Raw genomic sequence first — 19,571 nt, forward strand, 5'->3', positions numbered from 1 at the left:
TTATTGTTCATTGCCTTGTCCACCATTACAGCTTCAGCCTTCACTTTAACACTCATTCATAACAGTCTATAAACATGTCGATCACCTGATCAGTGATTTTATTCTTCGTTTCTTTTCATATTTAGGCTAATTAATCTTCACTACAAGAGAATAAGCCTGTTGTTAGCTAAATGGTTAAGGTCTCTGGCTTAAGATCTTAGGGTCTTGAGTTCAAGCCCGCTGGTGTGCCATGAAATAATACCAGGTGGGTTGACAGCCTATCATCCTTCCGAGGTCAGCAAAAATGAATACCAGCTTATTAGAAAAGGGGGAACTGCATCAGTGGCACAGCTGTACTCCCAGCAATGATGCAACCAGCAGCCACAGGCCGTGTACAAAATATATGTTATGCAAAATAATGAAACAATGAATATTCAAATGATTATATATGTGAAGCAGTTTATCCTTCATATGAAGTGACTTATCATTTGTTATTCCTCATTCCTTCCTCATTCACCCCAATAATCGCTCACACAGGGCGAGATTTGGCTTTCATTCCAATTTCTGAGTGCAAGCAAAGTACAAAGTGATGAAGGTAAAGGTTCACCTAGAGAACTTCAGGTACACAATCAGGGATTATGACGTCACTATATTTTTATTTCCACAAAAGAAATCCCCTTCCCACTCACCCGAGGGTTCGTAATGCTGTTTGGGATTTCAGACCTTCCATCAGCACCTCCAGTCCCTCATCACCCAAGGAATTCAAACCCAAACTGATGATAAATGAGGGAAAGAGAATAACGCTGAGGTTATACTTCCATGGACAACATGAAGAACTTTGGTAATACTTTTATCATGATCATAGTTATGTTTGTAAATCACATGAAGACAATATAATTATGAGATCATAACACAGTCCTTCCCCAGAAACAATTATATTGTGAGGTCAGACGGTCTGTTGACACAGAGAGATTAATCCAGGGGTTACAACCCCCACGAGTGACCAAAATAACATCAGATTCACCATTTTACATTGAGATATAACCAAGTCTACAATCTCCCAAACATTGCCCAATTATTTTTTTTTAAAATAGGGGCAATACGCCTGGGTGCTCACCTGGTAGTGGCTGGATAAGAAAACCAGGAAACCACTGGTGGGTGTGGATGACCAACAAAATATTTAATAGAGAAGAAACTAAATACTTATGGATTTTTTTTTAATGCCAAGAACAAACTTTGGTACATCACGGGGGATGAAGGTTATGGTCAAGTTTCATCGGAATTGGATGTCCAGTTTCAGAGAAGAAATTAAATCCCTATTTTGGGGGCAACCACTCCCCCTCCACTCTCCCCCACCCCCGTAGACACCCATTGACCCAAATTTTTAATGGTGTGAACAAACTTTGGTACATCATGGGTGATGAAGATTGTGCTCAAGTTTCATCGGAATCGTATGTGTTGTTTCAGAAAAGAAGTTGGAAATGTTTGGGAATGGATGGATGGATGGATGGACGGATGGATGGATGGACGGATGGACACGCCATCCCATAAGCTTCCTGGAACTACTTTCCAGTGAGCTAATAAAAGGGGGTTTATTTACAAAATAAATATTTGGAATAAGGAAGGACAGGATGATCAATAAATGGAACAGATCTGGGGGTCAAAGCCCGAGTCGTTTTGGAGTCAGACGCAGTGCTGATTCTGAAATACAGAATCTTCACCAAGCAAAAATAAATATTTTCCCTATTTCTGGTATGTTAGATCTATTCCAAAAAATCACACCCATCCCAGCAGGCACACGACGTCAGTATGAAAGATTCACGACGTCGGGAATCGGCCGCTTGGTTGTACAACCAGATCATGGCGTGGTACAGCCACAGCACGATTATCCAAAACGTTTTTTTCTGCATCATGTGTTTCCAGGGTGAGCGCTTTTCCACCTCGTGCCGTGTGTGGTTGTGTCTGCCTTTCACTGGAGGAGAGATTTGATTGGCTAATTGCTATTTCCGCATCACGAGCCGCCATTTGCAAGGTTTGGTTAAACTTGTGAACTTTCAGCTGTTTCCGAGTGTGGCACACAATCCGCTTTAATCTGCAGAAGACTTCCGCTTTTATAGTTAAAATTATCTTCCGCAGTGATCATTTTGGTAAGTATAATATTATAAATCGTTTTTATGTCTTAGCTTTTGTTTTTGGACGTTTTAAAGATCACAGAATCCATGATGTGTTCCTGTTACTGTTGTGCTGGAATCTATATCGTTACATTCAATGGAAACTCTCCCGGGCCCTTCGGGGCACTCGAGTGGTTCGAGCGTTGCACTCGGGAACGGCATCTGACGATCGAATCCTCCGGCACCCGATTTCATCATTCGTTTATCACGTTTAGCTGTCGCTCATATGGCCCTGATCGTGTGTAGAAATCGATGGTAAATAATCAATTAATTTTTCCGCGGGCCTGGTGAAAAAAAAACACCGGTCTGTGGCAAATAAAGGGGACTGTAAAAATTACTTTGGACAAGTTTAATTGGTTTAGAACCTTTTAGAAATATTTTTCTGGTGTGGATGATGCTTCGGCCATTCGGGTCCGACGAATTACCGCATTGTTCCGCAATGTAACAAATTTAAAGTTCCACTGCCCTTAAAAAAAACCTCAATTAAAATATATTTTTTTTATTATATATTCTTTTTTTATGTCCTCTTTTAATGAGTTAGGCCTAACCAAAGGCAAAAGGAAAACAATTGTCAGTTATTGCTCGCCGAAAAATGTGGTTTTGTCATAAAAAAAATTAACCCTTTGGCTGCCGAAAAACTTCCGCTTGTAACAATGAAGCCTTCATTGTGGTAGTTTGTCACTTGGGGAGTTGTTCAAGTTTTTCGGTGCACAATTGTTTTCCATTTGGTAAAACTAGTACTTGCCCGTAAAAAATAAAAATAAAAAAAATTAATAAATAAATATTCAAACAGCGAGCAAGAAACAACAACCACACAGGCAGTTTCTTCGCTCTCGCGTGCCCGTACATGTGTGGCCCGGAAGTTCGCATATTATTCGCTGTTACGATTATTCGCAATTTAGTTTTAATGCCCAAATATTCAATTAGCACCAACGTATTTTGCCTTTTCGCAATGTCATCGCAAGGAAAAACAAAAAGAGAAGAGAAGAGAGAGAAAAAAAACTTCCTGGTTCGGAGCACACCAGCTCACTCTGATGTTTCCGAAATTTATGCACCGTCTAATATGAAAACGATCATAACTTGGGGCATTGTGTTTATCTATAAATGCGCATAAGAAATCGAGAAATTATGAGAATACACAAAGTCATCACTCTCCGGAAGCCCGTATGTTGTAACCCGTAATGGGGAACGCGACTGAGCTTCCCTTCCCCATCAGCCACGCCTACGCAGCAACGTGTCTTGTCATTGGTTTGGTAAATAAATGGCCATAACTTGGGAGGCACTTGTCCGATTAATATCAAACCTTGAAAAGGCACATCCTCAGGTCCCCAGCAATATACCTGGCAAGTTTCAATTAGATCGGACCAGTGGTTGTCGAGAAACAATGGTCACACACACACACACACACACACACACACACACACACACACACACACACACACACACACACACACACACACACACACACACACACACACACACTGCTGGAATTATAGATAGATGGTTATCAAAAGACATGAAAATAACTTTATATAATAAAGAATAACATTAATTGAGGCTTTTTAAGGTCAGTGGAACTTAAAATTTGTTACAAGCTGCTTTGAACACTGGTGTACTAAATTGTTTTTATTTTCTAAAATAAGGGTGATGGCCAATGCTATGATGTCCACATAGAATTTGTGTGGAAAGAATGGGAAGAGACCTTTCCAGAACCTGAATTTTTATGAAGTTGTCAGAGGTAATGAATTCTGCTAAATGACAGTTTATAATGTGCATGACTTGAGCGTAATTGACATTGCAAGTCTTGTTTGATGATCATAAAGCCAAATATATACGAAGTGGAAATTCTTATTATTTTTCAGACAGTACCATGGCCAGTCAGCCTTCAGAAACGGGGTAGATATGGACACTGCCATATCACAACATTTGAAATATACCCCTGATCGGTGTGGAGGTGCGGGCAGGAACAAGCCCTCATCTATCTATAATTCCAGCAGTGTGTGTGTGTGTGTGTGTGTGTGTGTGTGTGTGTGTGTGTGTGTGTGTGTGTGTGTGTGTGTGTGTGTGTGTGTGTGTGCTGTTTCTCGACAACCACTGGTCCGATCTAATTGAAACTTGCCAGCTATATTGCTAGGGACCTGAGTGTGTGCCTTTTCAAGGTTTGATATTAATTGGACAAGTGCTTTCCAAGTTATGGCCATTTGTTTAACAAACCAACTGCGTAGGCATGGCCGATAGATCCTCAGCCACATTCCCCATTACGGGTTACAACGTACGGACTTCCGGATAGTGATGACTTCGTGTATTCTCATAATTTCTCGATTTCTTATGCGCATTTATAGATAAACACAATACCCCAATCCAGTCGTCATTTACGAGAGCGAAGGAATGGCCTGTGTAGTTGTTTGAAAGTTGTTTTTTTTTTGCACATACGGGCACGCAAGTACGGACACGTACTAGTGTAATACTAACGAGTAACAGCAACACGCTGTGCCAGCCATCCACGTCCTTGATTATTAAGAATTTGCAGCATAGTTAATTGTAAAGTTGTATGTTGGAAACCCAACCTAAGTTTACATTGTGAAAATATTTACATGTACTTTTATGCAGAAAGAAGTTATTTTATTTTCTTGTGAAATTAAGATTGAAAACACCCAACAAATTAATTTTTTTGTGCTTTGGAATTACTTATGTGAGATGCATTCAAAATTATGTTTTCATACTTAATGACGTTAGATTTATATTTTTTCTTTGTATGAATACACACACATAGATAGATATTTGGTCTCATTGATTTGCTTTATTGTAATTCAGTTTTATATAATTTTATGCACTGTTCATATCATGTCAAGTATCATCTGTTTAAGTCTTTATGCATCTAATTCTATTGATGCCTGCTGTGGGACATAACAAGTAAAAATATTTCTAAATTATATATATATATATATATATATATATATATATATATATATATATATATATATATATATATATATATATATATATCATGGAGAAATTCTATCAGAAAGGTGTTTGACTTCCCAAGTGGGACCCATATTGTACTCTTTTACCAGTCATTGCTGAATTTCTACCTATTGAATGTCAACTATTACGTCGTATTGCAAAATTTATATGTGGTTCTTCGTCTTCTCATAATTCTTACCTGAGGTTGCTTAATTATGAATCTTTTAACAATGGGAAGTATGTTATCAGTAGCTAAAACTTTTAATTACATTTTATATCAATGTAAGTTATCGGTGAATACCTTTTATGCTCCTAATGCCCATTTAATGTATGCAAGCATCGAATTATTATCAGCAGTTTTACTAACACTGCATGATGATGTTATTGTACTTAAAGGTGCCTTTGTGCAGTCAATTATATTTGAGAGAGAAGAAGCTCCACAGTTCCTCTCTGGAGCAGAACTTTCTGAAATTGAATTGTTCACTGTGCTTTGCACAAAGTGAATTTGTGAAAAAGGTATTTACGACTTTTACCCATGTGGTATTTCTTTTTATTCCCAATTTTTAGTTTATGTTTCTCAATTGCAATGGTATCTACTTTTATTTATTGTACGTTTGTATTTGAGTGTGCTTTTTTTGTATGAATAAAGATATTATTATTGTTAATACTGCTTGTATATTTTTGCCGCAAAAATGCTCTGTGTGATACATGATAATAAATGATTATGAATTACAGTTGTTTTCAAGTTGTGGTCATTCTGTGTTACTGTGCAATGTAATGATGTTGCAATACAACTTCAATGTTTTGATAATGGCACCGGTAGAACAGCGGTGCTCTGCTGGCCCCAGACCTACGGGTCGAGGGCTCCATCAAGCTGGAAGCTGAAGGGTGTCATGCACTGCAATGTTCGTTTCTTTGGCGTGCAAAGAAAAGGCTGAAAACAAAAACTCCATTTTATGAACGTTGTGATAAAGTTGAAAACTAACGTCATGGGTGTTGCAAATACAACTTCCCACTAATCCAATTCTGACATCAGGTACAACCAGAACACGACGCTGCAACAACATCAGATTTCAACGTTGTCACAACGTCAGATTTCAATGTCACAACGTTGAAAATCGACATCATGGGTGTTGCAAAAACAACTTCCCACTGACCCAATTCTGACGTCAGGATAGAACTGGCAAACGACGTTGCAACAACGTTGTGTGCCTGCTGGGATGGTTGAAGGAAGCAGCTCAATTTGGCGTTTTAATACGAAATAGGCAAAGGTGAGAAACAAACGAAACCCATTCATGAGAATTACCCTTTAGAAGCTTTTAGAACTCCTTAAAATCACTCTTTAGAATTTTCCTTTAAACCACCCTTTATAACTCTTTAAAATTACTCTTCAGATTTGTCTTTTCAACCACCCTTCAGAAATGGCCTTTATAACTCCTTAAGATTACCCTTTAGAATTATGATTGAGAACCCATTGGAACCCACTAGAGCTACCTTTGAGAACCCTTCAGAATTTCCCTTTAGAACCATCCAGAATTACTTGTTTGCCTGTTGAAATTTTCCTTGGTCTTCAAGGCCTTGTTGCATACCTACCTGCCTGCTTGACTGCTTGAGCATTGGTTTGCCTTTCACCAAGTCCAGATGTGCTTGGGCCAGGACAGAGATTATACATTCAATATTATTCTTGCCAATTTGTACCACTAGTATTATTGTTGGTAATAACATTTGTTATAATTAATACATGGTTTGTTACAATGTTATCATTATCTTTGTTATTTATTTCCTATGACACCGAAGGTGACGGAGGTTATGTTTTCACCCCTTTCTGTCTGTTTGTTTGTCTGTCTATCTTTGTGCAGGATATCTCAAAAAGTTGTGGACGGATCCGGATGAAATTTGGTGGCCATGTTGGGTGGGTGACAAGGCTGAACTGTTTATATCCTTAATTTGGGACCCTTTGGTTGCACTAGCTCAACCGAACAGCGGAACTGCTAAAACCAACGCAGAATGGTAGTACCAGGTCCCCTGAGTACAAAAGGAGCACTGACAGACAACTTGGTCGCTGGGCCCCCAGGACAGATGCTCCCTAGTTCAGGTTGCCTTTGGTTGCGCGAGCTCAACCGAACAGCGGAAGGGCTAAAAGCAACGCAGAATGGTAGTACCAGGTCCCCTCAGTCGAAAAGGTACACTGACAGACAAATTGGTCGCTGGGCCCCCAGGACAGATGCTCCCTAGTTCGGGTTCCCTTTGGTTGTGCTAGCTCAACCGAACAGCAGAACGGCTAAAACCAACTCAGAATGGTAGTACCAGGTCCCCTCATTAGGTCACCCGCAGGCGACCTGAAGTACTCGGTTGAATTTGGTCATATGATGAATTTTCTACGTCTGTTTTTAGACTACTGCGTTTGCGATTGGTTAGTCGAAGTGACGTCATGGAATCACCACGAGGCGACCAATTGGTCGTCTAGGGATGTAGTCGGAACCAAAGTCGATTTACGAGTCAGACCCGAAACTGGAAGTGGAAAACGAAATTGAAATAAACGATGAAAAAAAAATTTCAGCTAAATTTTCTCTTCTCCCCGCCAGGATGCAGTCTACTTTGTGTATAAAACATGTTTGGAGTGATTGTAAAACTATAAATCAGTGAAAATCGCATCCAAAGCACACAAATGATCTGGCACCCGACTTCGTTCGTGGAGTCGGGTACCAGATCAGCATACAAATACTTGACATGTCGGTTTCGTTTTCCACTTCCGGTTTCCGGTCTGACTCGTAAATCGTCTATTCGCCGTTGGAATTGGATTCGGTCTGACTCATAAATCGTCAATTCGCCGTAGCATTTGCCGCGTATATAGTTGGGCCTAGGCATACATCATGTAGTTGCCGAAGCATAGTGCGAGTCTACATGCAACTCACGAACCGAAAAGTTAATCCTGTTGCATGAAGTAATGGATACTTTTCTTGCCGACGATTCGCAAGACACAGAATGGAGTCATCATGTGGAATTGGACCCAGGTTTATTTGTGCTTCTCCCACAAGATGGCGATCGGACTACACTGTAACTGACATGGATCACTCAGGATAAGATCGACTGGATGAGTCGGTGGTGAGTACCGGTTGGCATTACATTTTTATTTTATTCGATCCATCCAGTGACTGTTGGATCTACCAATCATCTATGTATTCAGGGTCGTGGGTGTGAGCATTGAGCCGTAGGTGTCGAAAAACCGGGCGCGATGGGTCGCTTACCGCGCGAATGAGATCGTCCTTTATTTGCCTCTCTTGTGCCTGCAATCTGTGCAGGCACAAGAGAGACAAATAAAGTATGATCAGGTATATGTATCATCTTCCGTATCTTCCAAAAAGGTTTGAAATTTGATGCGAGCACTATGCGATGTTAAGATTGGTGACACCTGTTGCTATATCTTCCTGTGCATAACAATGACGTACCAAGCAGCCGTATATTCTACCCAAAGAAATAAGCATGATCCGATTGGGCGTTTTTGCCATTCACAGGGTGGCTCCATCACTTCGACTCCAAGTATCGACCGTTGCATCATTTGTGAAAACGAATCGGGCAATAACTTGAGACCATTCACTGACCAAACTATAACCAAAATCAGAGACATATTGCTCACTCTGCAAAACTGTCAAATCAGATAAATATAGGACTTTCACTGTCAAAGTGAGCTCAGTGACAAAAGGAAGGGTCCAGACACTACCAGCGCGGATGAGCCGCCAAGGAAGTTAACTCGAAGTGAATCGAACGAACAAGGTCTGCTGAGAGGTTCATGTATGTTTTGCATAAAAAAACGCAAAGTCAAAGTGAGGAAGGAGGAGCCCCTGTTCCGTCTTTCAACAAAAGATGGCCTCAAAGCCCTGAAAGCGTGTGCAGCGCGTTCGACGAATGGCAACCTACATGGGCTAGTACTGAGCGGTGTCGACTTGATCGCCATGGAGGCAGAATACCATCGCTCCTGCCACCGCAAATTTGACTAGGAAACGGAAACAAAAGCTGAAACCTCAGCGGAAGCCCCTTCTCACAGGCGTTGCCATCAGCTTGCCAGCGCTGCTATTGCCACATATGCAGAAATGGAGTTGATCGAGAAACAGAAAAGCATCATGGTGTCCGATTTAATGGAGATTTACCGAGCTCAGTTAGTGGAAGCTGGGGGCAATTTGGAAGATGTGAAAAATTACCCCACACAGAGGTTGGTGGAAAAAATGAAGAAAATTTATGGGTCAAGTCTGCAATCTTCACTCATTGACCAAAGAAAAGGGCTGTTCCTGCACAACAGCAGTGTTGACAGTGAACAAGCTCGTCTGGAGCTGAACGATAATGCGGAAGACGCAAAAAGGATTGAGGTACTAAGATCGGCATCGCGCGCAGTATGTAACAAGCTTGTGGTGCGCTGCTACGACAACCCAACCTACCAGAGGTATGGTGCCGACGAACTACGGATGGTGAATGGTGAACGGATACCTCACACCACAGTGGTTCGAGGGAGAATCCCTTCCTACTTCAGTTCTTGAAGCCGAGGAACAGTCTGAGTTGGGAGGTGATGTCGAGTCACCTGATGCACATGATGATGATGATTATGATGATGAGCCATGGTCAGAAGACTCTGACTGATTAGACTCAGACTGGCATTGTCAGCAGAGTGAGAAGAAATGAAAACAGGTCTGTATTGGAATACTGGATGGAATTTCTAAACATCTATTTCTTTCTTTAGTGAATTTTCCCTTCAGAACGTGATATGTACTGTGTGATCGTGCAAAATAAATCATCGATTGTATAATTGCGTATCTGGCGGGCCCAGCTACATTTGTCTGTCAGTACTCATTTTGTACTCAGGGGACCTGGTACTACCATTCTGAGTTGGTTTTAGCCGTTCCGCTGTTCGGTTGAGCTAGCGTAACCAAAGGGAACCCGAACTAGTGAGTGTCTGTCCTGGGGGCCCAGCGACCAAGTTGTCTGTCAGTGCTCCTTTTGTACTCAGGGGACCTGGTACAACCATTCTGAGTTGGTTTTAGCCGTTCCGCTGTTCGGTTGAGCTAGCGCAACCAAAGGGAACCCGAACTAGTGAGTGTCTGTCCTGGGGGCCCAGCGACCAAGTTGTCTGTCAGTGCTCCTTTTGTACTCAGGGGACCTGGTACTACCATTCTGCGTAGATTTTAGCCATTCCGCTGTTCGGTTGAGGTAGGGTGATTTTCGCGGCATCTAATTAGCATCTGACACCGGTATTCCAGCGGCGAAATCGTCTGTCATTGTTTATACCGTGTTACAAGCTATACGAATAATATCAGAAACCTACTTGGGGCCATTCCACTGCCAGGTTGAGCTAGCACCAATTAAGCGATACGGATATTGACCACAGAATGTCAACCCAGCAGCAGTGTCCCAGCAGACGCAGAGTTCTGAGGTGAGAATATCATCTGGCATCTTACCATGAGGACGGCAATTGTTACTCTCTTCAGTTGAGCAAAGCCCCGCGGGCTCCTGCTCTAAAGGGAAATATTGTTGCGAATTTGGAAACCCATCACACACAACATCCAGGTTCCTATAGCTCAGTTATTTCGGTTAGTATGTGTTTTATAAATAGCTTCCCGTTCCTAGTCTAATGGGTAAATCAATGTAAATGCACTGTGATTTGTTTTTCGAGTTAGGAAAACTTCATCTTCAGCGACGAAAAGAGAAACGACCGTTGGGGTGGTTCTGCAGCGACGAAAAAAGAAACGACAGTTGGGGAAGTTCTGCAGCGACGAAAAGAAGGTCAACCCTCTTCCCCGGGATTTTCCCCGCATGCCGGGGAGGGGGAGGGTCGAGCGTGCCGGAGCGCATAAAAGAAGCAAGCGAGAGAGAAAGGGGAGAGCAAAAGAAAAAGGAGAGAGGAAGCAAAAAAGCAAGGAAGGAGCATTCATCTTGAGAGCGTTCCTGTTGTCGTCGTCGTCTTCGTCGTGGCCAGAGAGGTCTGGGCTGGTCGTGGCCATCCTGAGCGTCTTCCTCCTCCTCCAGAGGAGGATTGAGCTTGAGAGGGACCATCCGCTGCTGGAGCCGGAAAGGTTGCGTGTCGTCGCCGAAGAGAACGGAGTCAAGGTTTGGTGGCCAGGATGGGCGCCGAGCGGAGTCAGGGAGGCCGGGTTCGGCTCGCCTCTCACTGGACCGAGTCAGCCTGAAGACCGCACGAGGCGGACAGGTCCCAGTTAGACCCTGATCTTCAGCTCGACCATCCTCTGGGCTGAAGATCTTAATAAAGGCGGTAGCCACCACGTGTGTGTGTGTGTGTGTTTGTCTGTGGGCCCGTCTGATAAGTAGTGAACTGTTAAGTGCTTTTGCCTGTATATTATTTGCCTTGCTTGTTTTTGGTTCGGCGACCGCGCCCAGTCCATTGACGTGGACACAAAATGCGAACAAGGCTTTTGCAACGTTAAAACAGGCTCTTTCTTCGGCTCCCGCTCTGGGTATACCAAACTATGAAAAACCTTTTCATTTGTACGCATGTGAGAGTCAGGGGTTTGCACAGTCGGTACTGACACAGAAGCATGGAAATAAATTACGGCCTGCTGCATATTACAGTACTAAATTGGATCCGGTAGCGCAAGGATTCCCATCTTGTCTAAAGGCAGTAGCAGCCGCTTCGCTCGCGGTGCAGGAAACAGAAGCACTCGTCGCGGGAAACACTTTGATTCTCATGGTGCCACACGCAGTCACAGCTGTACTGTTAAAAACAAAAACAGCATTTGTCGGCTTCAAGAGCAACGACATACGAACTCTCACTCACAGCACCCACGAACATTACGATTAGAAGATGTGCACCACTGAATCCTGCTACTTTGCTGCCAGGAGAACAAGATGGTGATCCTCACAATTGTGAGGAGATAATCGCCCACACGTGTCTACCACATCTTGATTTGAGAGACACACCAATCCAAAATTCTGAATTGATTTTATATGTCGACGGTTCGACATCACGTGCACCTGATGGATTCCTATTAACAGGCTACGCCGTTTGCTCTGATCACAAAGTAATCGAAGGTGGGAGATTGGCTGAGAGCTCCTCCCCACAGCAAGTAGAACTGTTCGCCCACACTCGTGCATGCCATTTAGCCAAAGGCCAAATAGTGACAATTTACACTGATTACGGCTATGCCTTTGGTGCTGTACATGAATTCGGAGCCTTCTGGCATGAAAGGGGTTTTATAACATCATCAGGTGCGCGGGTGAGGAATGGAGCATGGATGGCAAATCTGCTGGAAGCGATACTTCTACCTCACCAAATTGCAGTGGTTAAATGTGATGCCCACACTGGAGGATCTGATGACGTCTCACGGGGAAATGCAAGGGCAGATATAGCTGCAAAATCTGCTGCCCACACCAGAGCTCTTTTCATATCACAATGTGTATTGAGACAAGGGGCGACGCTGACCATGGACGATGTAAATACTTTGCAGACAGCTGTTAGTGCTAAAGAACGAGATTTGTGGATATTGGCTGGATGTGAATTTGAAAATGAATCCAAATTATGGAGATCATCTAATGGTCGTTTGGTGGCACCAAGAGCTCTGTTACCCTGGCTCGCACGATTGGCACATGGGGTCGAGCATACCAGCAAGTGGGGCATGAGTGCTTCAATTGGGAGACAGTGGTTTGCCCGGGGTTTAGTCCAATTGCAGAACAGTATTGTAGGACCTGTCACATTTGCCCAAAACATAACCCAGCAAGGGGGTTGCAGATGGCCCCAGGGGGTTTTCCAATTCCATTCGGACCTTTGGTTCATATCCAGATGGATTTTGTTCAGTTACCAAAATGCTGTGGCTTTGAATTTGCTTTAGTCATTGTCGATTTGTTCACAAAGAGGGTTGAGGCTTACCCTTGAAGGAAAGTAGATGCCATTACTGTGGTTAAGCTGTTGATGAAGGATTTCATCTGTAGGTTTGGAATACCTTGAAGGATCTCCAGTGACAAAGGTACTCATTTCACAGCCGAAGTGGTGAAAAAGATGTGTCGGGTTTTGCAAATCAAGCAACATTTTGACTGCCTGTACCATCCGCAATCTGCGGGGGCAGTGGAGAGGAAAAATGGATTTCTAAAGAATAAACTGGCCAAGATTTGTGAACAAACTGGATTAAAATGGCCAGATGCTCTGCCAATTGCTCTCATGACTATGATATCTACCGCAAATCGAAACACTGGCTTATCTCCGCATGAGATTCTGATGGGAAGACCAATGAGATTACCGAACTCACCTCCTTTGACTATAAAAGACATGAACATGCAGCAAATGGACGACACGTTGCTTACGTTCTGTCTCTCTCTGAATCATGCTGTAAGAACTTTTTTATGCACAGGTGAAACAAGCTCTGCCACAACCAGCCACATCTGATCATCACAACTTCAAACCAGGAGACTTTGTTAATGTGAAGATTTACAAAAGGAAGAACTCTTTTCAAGCAAGTTGGTGTGGGTCGTTTCTAATACTGCCAACTACCTATACGGCTGTGAAGTGTAAAGGAAGAGAAACATGGATCCATGCCACACACTGCAAACTGGCACATGGCCAAAAAGAACCCGAGGAGAACATTGCTTCCTGATAACTTTAATGATTCTTTCCATTGCAGGATTATTTGTACTACTAAATGCAGGTTGTACAATGTGTACTTGGTCTGTTAAGCCGATAAGTACTGTTTGTGATCAACGTTATTTGCATGTTCTTTGGAAATGGGCCTTTCACACTGCCCACCAAACTTAGCCCATGGCCCCCAGAGACCAAAGAAGCTTAACGGGCAGAGTGGGTTCACCACATGGAATAAACACTTATCTGGCTCTTTCTCGTAAACACGCGAAGGCTTTTAATAAAACCAATTGCTGAGTTTGTACTAAGATACCTCATTCAGCAGTTACTGGAATACTTCTCTTGGCAATACCATTCAATTTAAGTGAGTGGTGTGGATACTGGGCAAAGGGAAAAAACTGGGAAAAACAAGATAATGACCTTGACAACCACATCGTTACCAATGAAAATGGAAATTGTTTCCGACAACGAAATTTCAGTAACTGTTTTTGGCCGAATTTTAATTTAAGTAAAATGCCTCCACATTTTATGGTTGAACGGGCGACAGAAAAAACCGGAAGTATGCTTGGCACAAGAGGCATCAGGAGAGAGAAGGTTAGGAAATTCTGAATGCAGTAATTATGTCTATGAAAATCATACGATGGGACCACAAGTCGCTTTAAATAATACCTATTTCGTGTGTGGAAATCGAGCATATCCATAGCTTCCAGTCAATTGGAGTGGATCTTGTTTCTTGTCATTCATTTTGCCGCATATGTGCCTGCTATCTAAGTCACCTTTTGAACATTTGAAATGGGGTAAACGGAGTTTCACGTCAACTGAATTGTTTTTCATGATTCTAATCCTCACTACTGTGTAGGACAAACGTCTGTTGGATTCGCAGAGTTAGCTGCTTCGCTTGAATCATTGGCAAATAAAACTGCTCTAGGCATGGTTGATATCAACTCGGAGGTAGTCGCCCTGCGTGCAGTTTCAATGCAAAATCGGGATGCACTCATCCTCATCCTCGCGGCTCAAGGAGGAACGTGTGCTGGAATTAACTCTGAGTGTTGTACATATATCTCTGATAACTCGGAGAAAATCACAAACATAGCTGACGAGATTAAGCATGAAGGAGCCAAGTTTCACAATTATTTTACGAAACATGGGCTTTATTTGTGGTTTGAAGGGATTTTAGGAGGCTGGGGAACTACCCTGTTGCACTGGATCTCCGTTGGGTTATTGTGGATCATCATTGTAGTGGTGCTTGTTAGATGTGCAACAATTACAATGCCGGCATTAATTGTTTCTTGTCTAAAGAGGAATACTGCTAAAACGATTATGGTGGCCCAAGCACCACCTTCCTATTTAGGTTTTGAAATTGAGTCCTACGACTCTTATGTGATAGAACCTGAACTTGGAAATCCATAAGTCAACGCAATGAGTGTGTTCAATATTCACGCGAATTGTCATTCCACTTTTGCCCATCTGCTCTGTTCCCGAAATAGGTTGTTGAAAATCAGCCGTGCAGGCCAACTGATCTTCTATCGGCCTAGGGGCCTACTGGAACCTCGACCAGGTCCAGAAGCTGTACAACCACATGAAGCCACCTGGCTTGCGGGACAGGAAAGGCTTAGGGACTGAGCTCTACGATGTGAGCGAGCGGGATGTGACTACCCAAGGAGATGGGCACACTCGAACGCAAGAGAAAATGTATTTCCAAGTGACAGAATCGTTAAAATTAAGTTGTGTTGCCTTTTTAGCCAACAAGGGGGGAGTGTTCGGGAAATTATTCCTCTTTTTGACAAATGGCCCTTGCCTCAGTCTGACTAGGTCAAAGTGTTTGTTTTTTTGACTCTACTGTTCTATTGTTTAATCGTTAAGGCCCAAGACCTACTTATAATCTTGTCTTTCTTTGCCACTTTGGACATTTGTTTAATTCTTTGCAAGTACAAGGTGACCGGTCTGATAAACTGTACTTTCGCCTATATGCTATCAAAAAACCCTCTCTACTGTCAAAATGTATATATGAGGGAGAGGTTCATTTGAGAGAGTGAACGAGGGTGAGAACCTGAACTAGTGGATAGATTAGAAATAAATTGTACTAAAAGAAAGAATTACTTGTGGACATTTGATTTATCTGGTGTCTGCGATTTTATTAACACAATACATACAAAACCGAGTCGGCGAGACGTTAAACCATGCAAAAGGAGAACAAGATTCCACAACAACTTCAATAATTCTACAACAAAGTGTACGAGGTTGGGTGAAAAATCCACATCACTTGATATTCGGTTTTACCCTGCCTCTTGCGTGCTCTCCGAGTCCCCCCATTATTATGAATAAATATACCATCTTGTTAAATGTATCAGCTCGTTTTATGTTTCTTTCATTGGTTTGACATGATGTGTGCATGAAGGATTAGTACGGCTGTTTGGGTGGGTAAATTGTTCATTTGGTCCGGCACGACTTTGGTAATAACACTCGGTTACGCCGGATCTGAGTCGGTGATAGCTACTCGATTCGGACAAAGTCGGCTGAGGGTGAATTTCCCCGGTAGTTTGGATCACGTGGGTATTTAGGAAAATTGAAATTGGCAATCGACCCAACCCCACGTGGTCCATATATTGGCGAGTTCGGTCTGATAGAGGACCCGTCGCCTCCGGAGTTATCCAGGGGACGACCTATACATTCCGGGTGATCGGGGGAGTCGACCCTGCAGATCCAACTGGTGACTGTGCTCGCAGCCGATACCCGGCCCCACAACAATATATCCAACTCAATCACATGGACCATGTTATTATTAAGACAACCCATTCAGGGATCCTTCCCCCCTGACACATCACTATTTTATTGTATGAACACAGGAAGTGTTTGATTTGTTTACATGAAATCTATCACCAATTGCAATGGAGTATATTTATCGGCCCTGTGATGAAAATACAAAACCTGTGTCCAGTGAAAGAGAAGACCAAAAACCTCAATAACAGTTCAGGACTCACTTAAGACTCTCCAAGTTGTTGATGTTCTTCAGGTTGCTCAAGAAAGGCCAAGACTTGATGCTCAGCTTGCATCCCACTAATCTGTGAAGACATTAGAAACTCCAAGGAGTGAAACAAAGAACCATCAGAAGAAAGTTTGAGACAAACGAGTTATATTAGAAGGTTCTTTGTTCCAGGTTAAAAGATAATTAAATAACCACAAAATGAACAGGTTGAAGGTAATGTGACCGATAATTGTACAAACTCCATTTCCATGAGACATTGTCCCCTGGATCATTTAAACACAAATTTGTACAAAAGAGAAGTAAATAAATAATCATCGTTGACTTCGTCAAGCCACCAAACCTTGACTTCGTTCTCTTCGGCGACGACACGCAACCCTTCCGGCTCCGGCAGCGGATGGTCCCTCTCAAGCTCAATCCTCCTCCGGAGGAGGAGGAGGACGCTCAGGATGGCCACGACCAGCCCAAACCTCTCTGGCCACGACGACGACGACGACAACAAGAACGCTCTCAAGATGAATGCTCCTTCCTTGCTTTTTCGCTTCCTCTCTCTTTTTTCTTTTGCTCTCCCCTTTCTCTCTCGCTTGCTTCTTTTATGCGCTCCGGCACGCTCGACCCTCCCCCTCCCCGGCATGCGGGGAAAATCCCGGGGAAGATCAAAGGGAAGTACGTGGCAATAAGTGTGACAGAAGACATGACAGAAGACACAGGACAGAATAGCCAATTATATAACAGTGCAATGTCGCCGTGCTAAAAAAAACGTACATGCAAAAACAAAAAACAAAAACTAAAAACAATGACGAACGAGAGTTACAACGCTGCACATCAACGACTAACGGAAATGGAAGATTATCACTTCCTGCTCAGAAAATCAACTTCCGGTGTCACACAGAAAACGATTCAGCACAAAAAAAGTTGCTCTTCCGCATTAACCCAGCCCACAATTCACCCGGCAATCTCCGCCCACAATCCACCCAGCCATCTCCGCCCACATCACACCCAAAAATGTGACAGGAGACACAGGACAGAATCGGCAATTACATAACAGCGCGATGTCGCCGTGCTGTAATAATAAAAATGATCTCTTATAATGCTTCATCTTCCTCTTTCACACATGTGGTACTCTTTACTGTATCATAATGCACTACTCTTCTACTATTGAAACATACTGCTCTGAATTCGACCTTTCCTTCATACCTTGCCTAAAAAATCCAACTGTTACAGCGTTTCTTCTCTCCATTCTTTGAATTTGCCTATATTGCATCCCTCAAGATTTGTGTTAAATTGCATCTCTGACCTAAAACTTTTAAAATGCCAGTTTGCGATGAATGTTCACTTTCCATCAACCATTCTTTTTATCCAACTTCAGTGTCAACTCACCCACCTCACCCCTCACTCTCAAAGCAACCATCCCACACTTCTCCCTCTAAGCCTCCCTTTCACCTCTCTCAAAAACTCCCCCCTCACCTTTCTCCCACCATTCATTCCCCTCACTCATCCTTCTCAAAGTTCCCCCCCCCTCATCCACAAACCTGCCTCCTTCCACTGCCCTCTCACCTCGATCTCTTCACTCCACCTCCTCAAATCCTCAACTGCCTTCTTCCCCCTCTCTTGGCCCCCTCTCCCCCAGAACCACAAAGCCGTTTCTCCTCCTCATCCAGCCCCTTCCCTAGCTATTCTGCAATCCCCCACACTCTTTCAACAACCTTCCTTACCTCCCCCTAATCCCTTGTCCTACCCTCCCCCTCCCCCACCCCCTGCACCCAAAGCCTCCTCCCCTCCCTCTTCATTAAAAGTGTGAACCTCAAATATCCGGAGCCTTCGCTCAAACCTTTCAGATATTTCCATACAGGTTGCCACTGACAAATCAGACATAATCTGCCTAACAGAAACTTTCCTCCCCCAAGACGTGTCTGACTCCCAAGTACCTCTCCCTGGTTACTCCCTCCTCCGGTATGACAGACCTGAACCTCCTGCTGGTGGAGGAGTTGCTCTCTTCATCAAAGACTCTATTCCTCACTCTCCATGCACTGCCCTCACTCCCCCACACCCCCATGAATACCTCTGGCTGCGGCTTCCCCTCCACTCACACCTCATGCTTATATGTGTACTGTACCGTCCACCTAACAGTGATAACTCAATCTACACTTCACTATCCAAAAGCATGGACCAACTTCTATCTTCTCATTCAAACTCTCTCTTCCTCATATGTGGCGACTTCAATTGTCATCATGCCAGTTGGCTAGGTGTGGGTACCTCTCTCACCTGGCATGGCACCTCAGCAAAAACTTTCTGCGAATCATTGGGATGAACTCAATCGGTCAACTTCCTGACCGGGATCTCAACCAATGGTACTCCATCTCTTCTGGATCTGATTTTGACAAATTTCCCTGACAATATCTGCTGCTCTTCCTCCGCTCCAATCGGTTCTTCTGACAACGTCCTTGTCAAAGTGGACATCTCCCTGGCTGTTATCAGAGAACCACCTCACCGCCGTCGAGTCTGGCATTTCACTCAAGCCGACTGGCAGGGTCTTCAAGGAGTCATCAAACTTATAGACTGGTCTGCTATCACTACTTTCTCCAACATCAACTCATCCTGGGAATTCTTTCAAAGAAAGTTGCTCTCCCTCATGCACAGATTTAGCCCCTCTCATCAGTTGTCCTACCCTTTTTTTTTTGTGTACCTTGGTCGAGGCTCGTATGAGAGCTAACACACAACTCACAGCAAGGGGGCATGAGACAAGAGGGGCGGGAGTGGAAGGGACAAAACAGTGCGGAACAGACACATTAGGTGAACTTTGGAAGGGAAAGGGATGGGGATGGGACGGGGAACATGGCGAAGAGAAGATGGACATTACAGGGACTTTCAGGAAGGAAAGCAGGGGAATTGAAGGAAGTGG

At 43.4% G+C, this 19,571-nt stretch overlaps 1 protein-coding gene across 1 annotated transcript in view; it reads right to left on the bottom strand.

The window, feature by feature from the left end:
- Positions 1 to 19,571, bottom strand: part of LOC147033683 (NACHT, LRR and PYD domains-containing protein 12-like) — a 195,316-nt gene that overhangs the window by 84,034 nt on the left and 91,711 nt on the right. Inside the window, exons 14-15 of the mRNA XM_085851831.1 lie at positions 16,668 to 16,755; positions 669 to 752 (exon numbers count right to left, since the gene is read on the bottom strand). Of these exons, the coding sequence (XP_085707957.1) occupies positions 669 to 752; positions 16,668 to 16,755 (172 nt within the window). The remainder of the gene's footprint in view (positions 1 to 668; positions 753 to 16,667; positions 16,756 to 19,571) is intronic.

This window comes from Eptatretus burgeri, chromosome 2 (assembly GCF_056783735.1).
Source record: "Eptatretus burgeri isolate ZD-2024b chromosome 2, Ebu_testis_v1, whole genome shotgun sequence".
Classification (NCBI taxonomy): domain Eukaryota; kingdom Metazoa; phylum Chordata; class Myxini; order Myxiniformes; family Myxinidae; genus Eptatretus; species Eptatretus burgeri.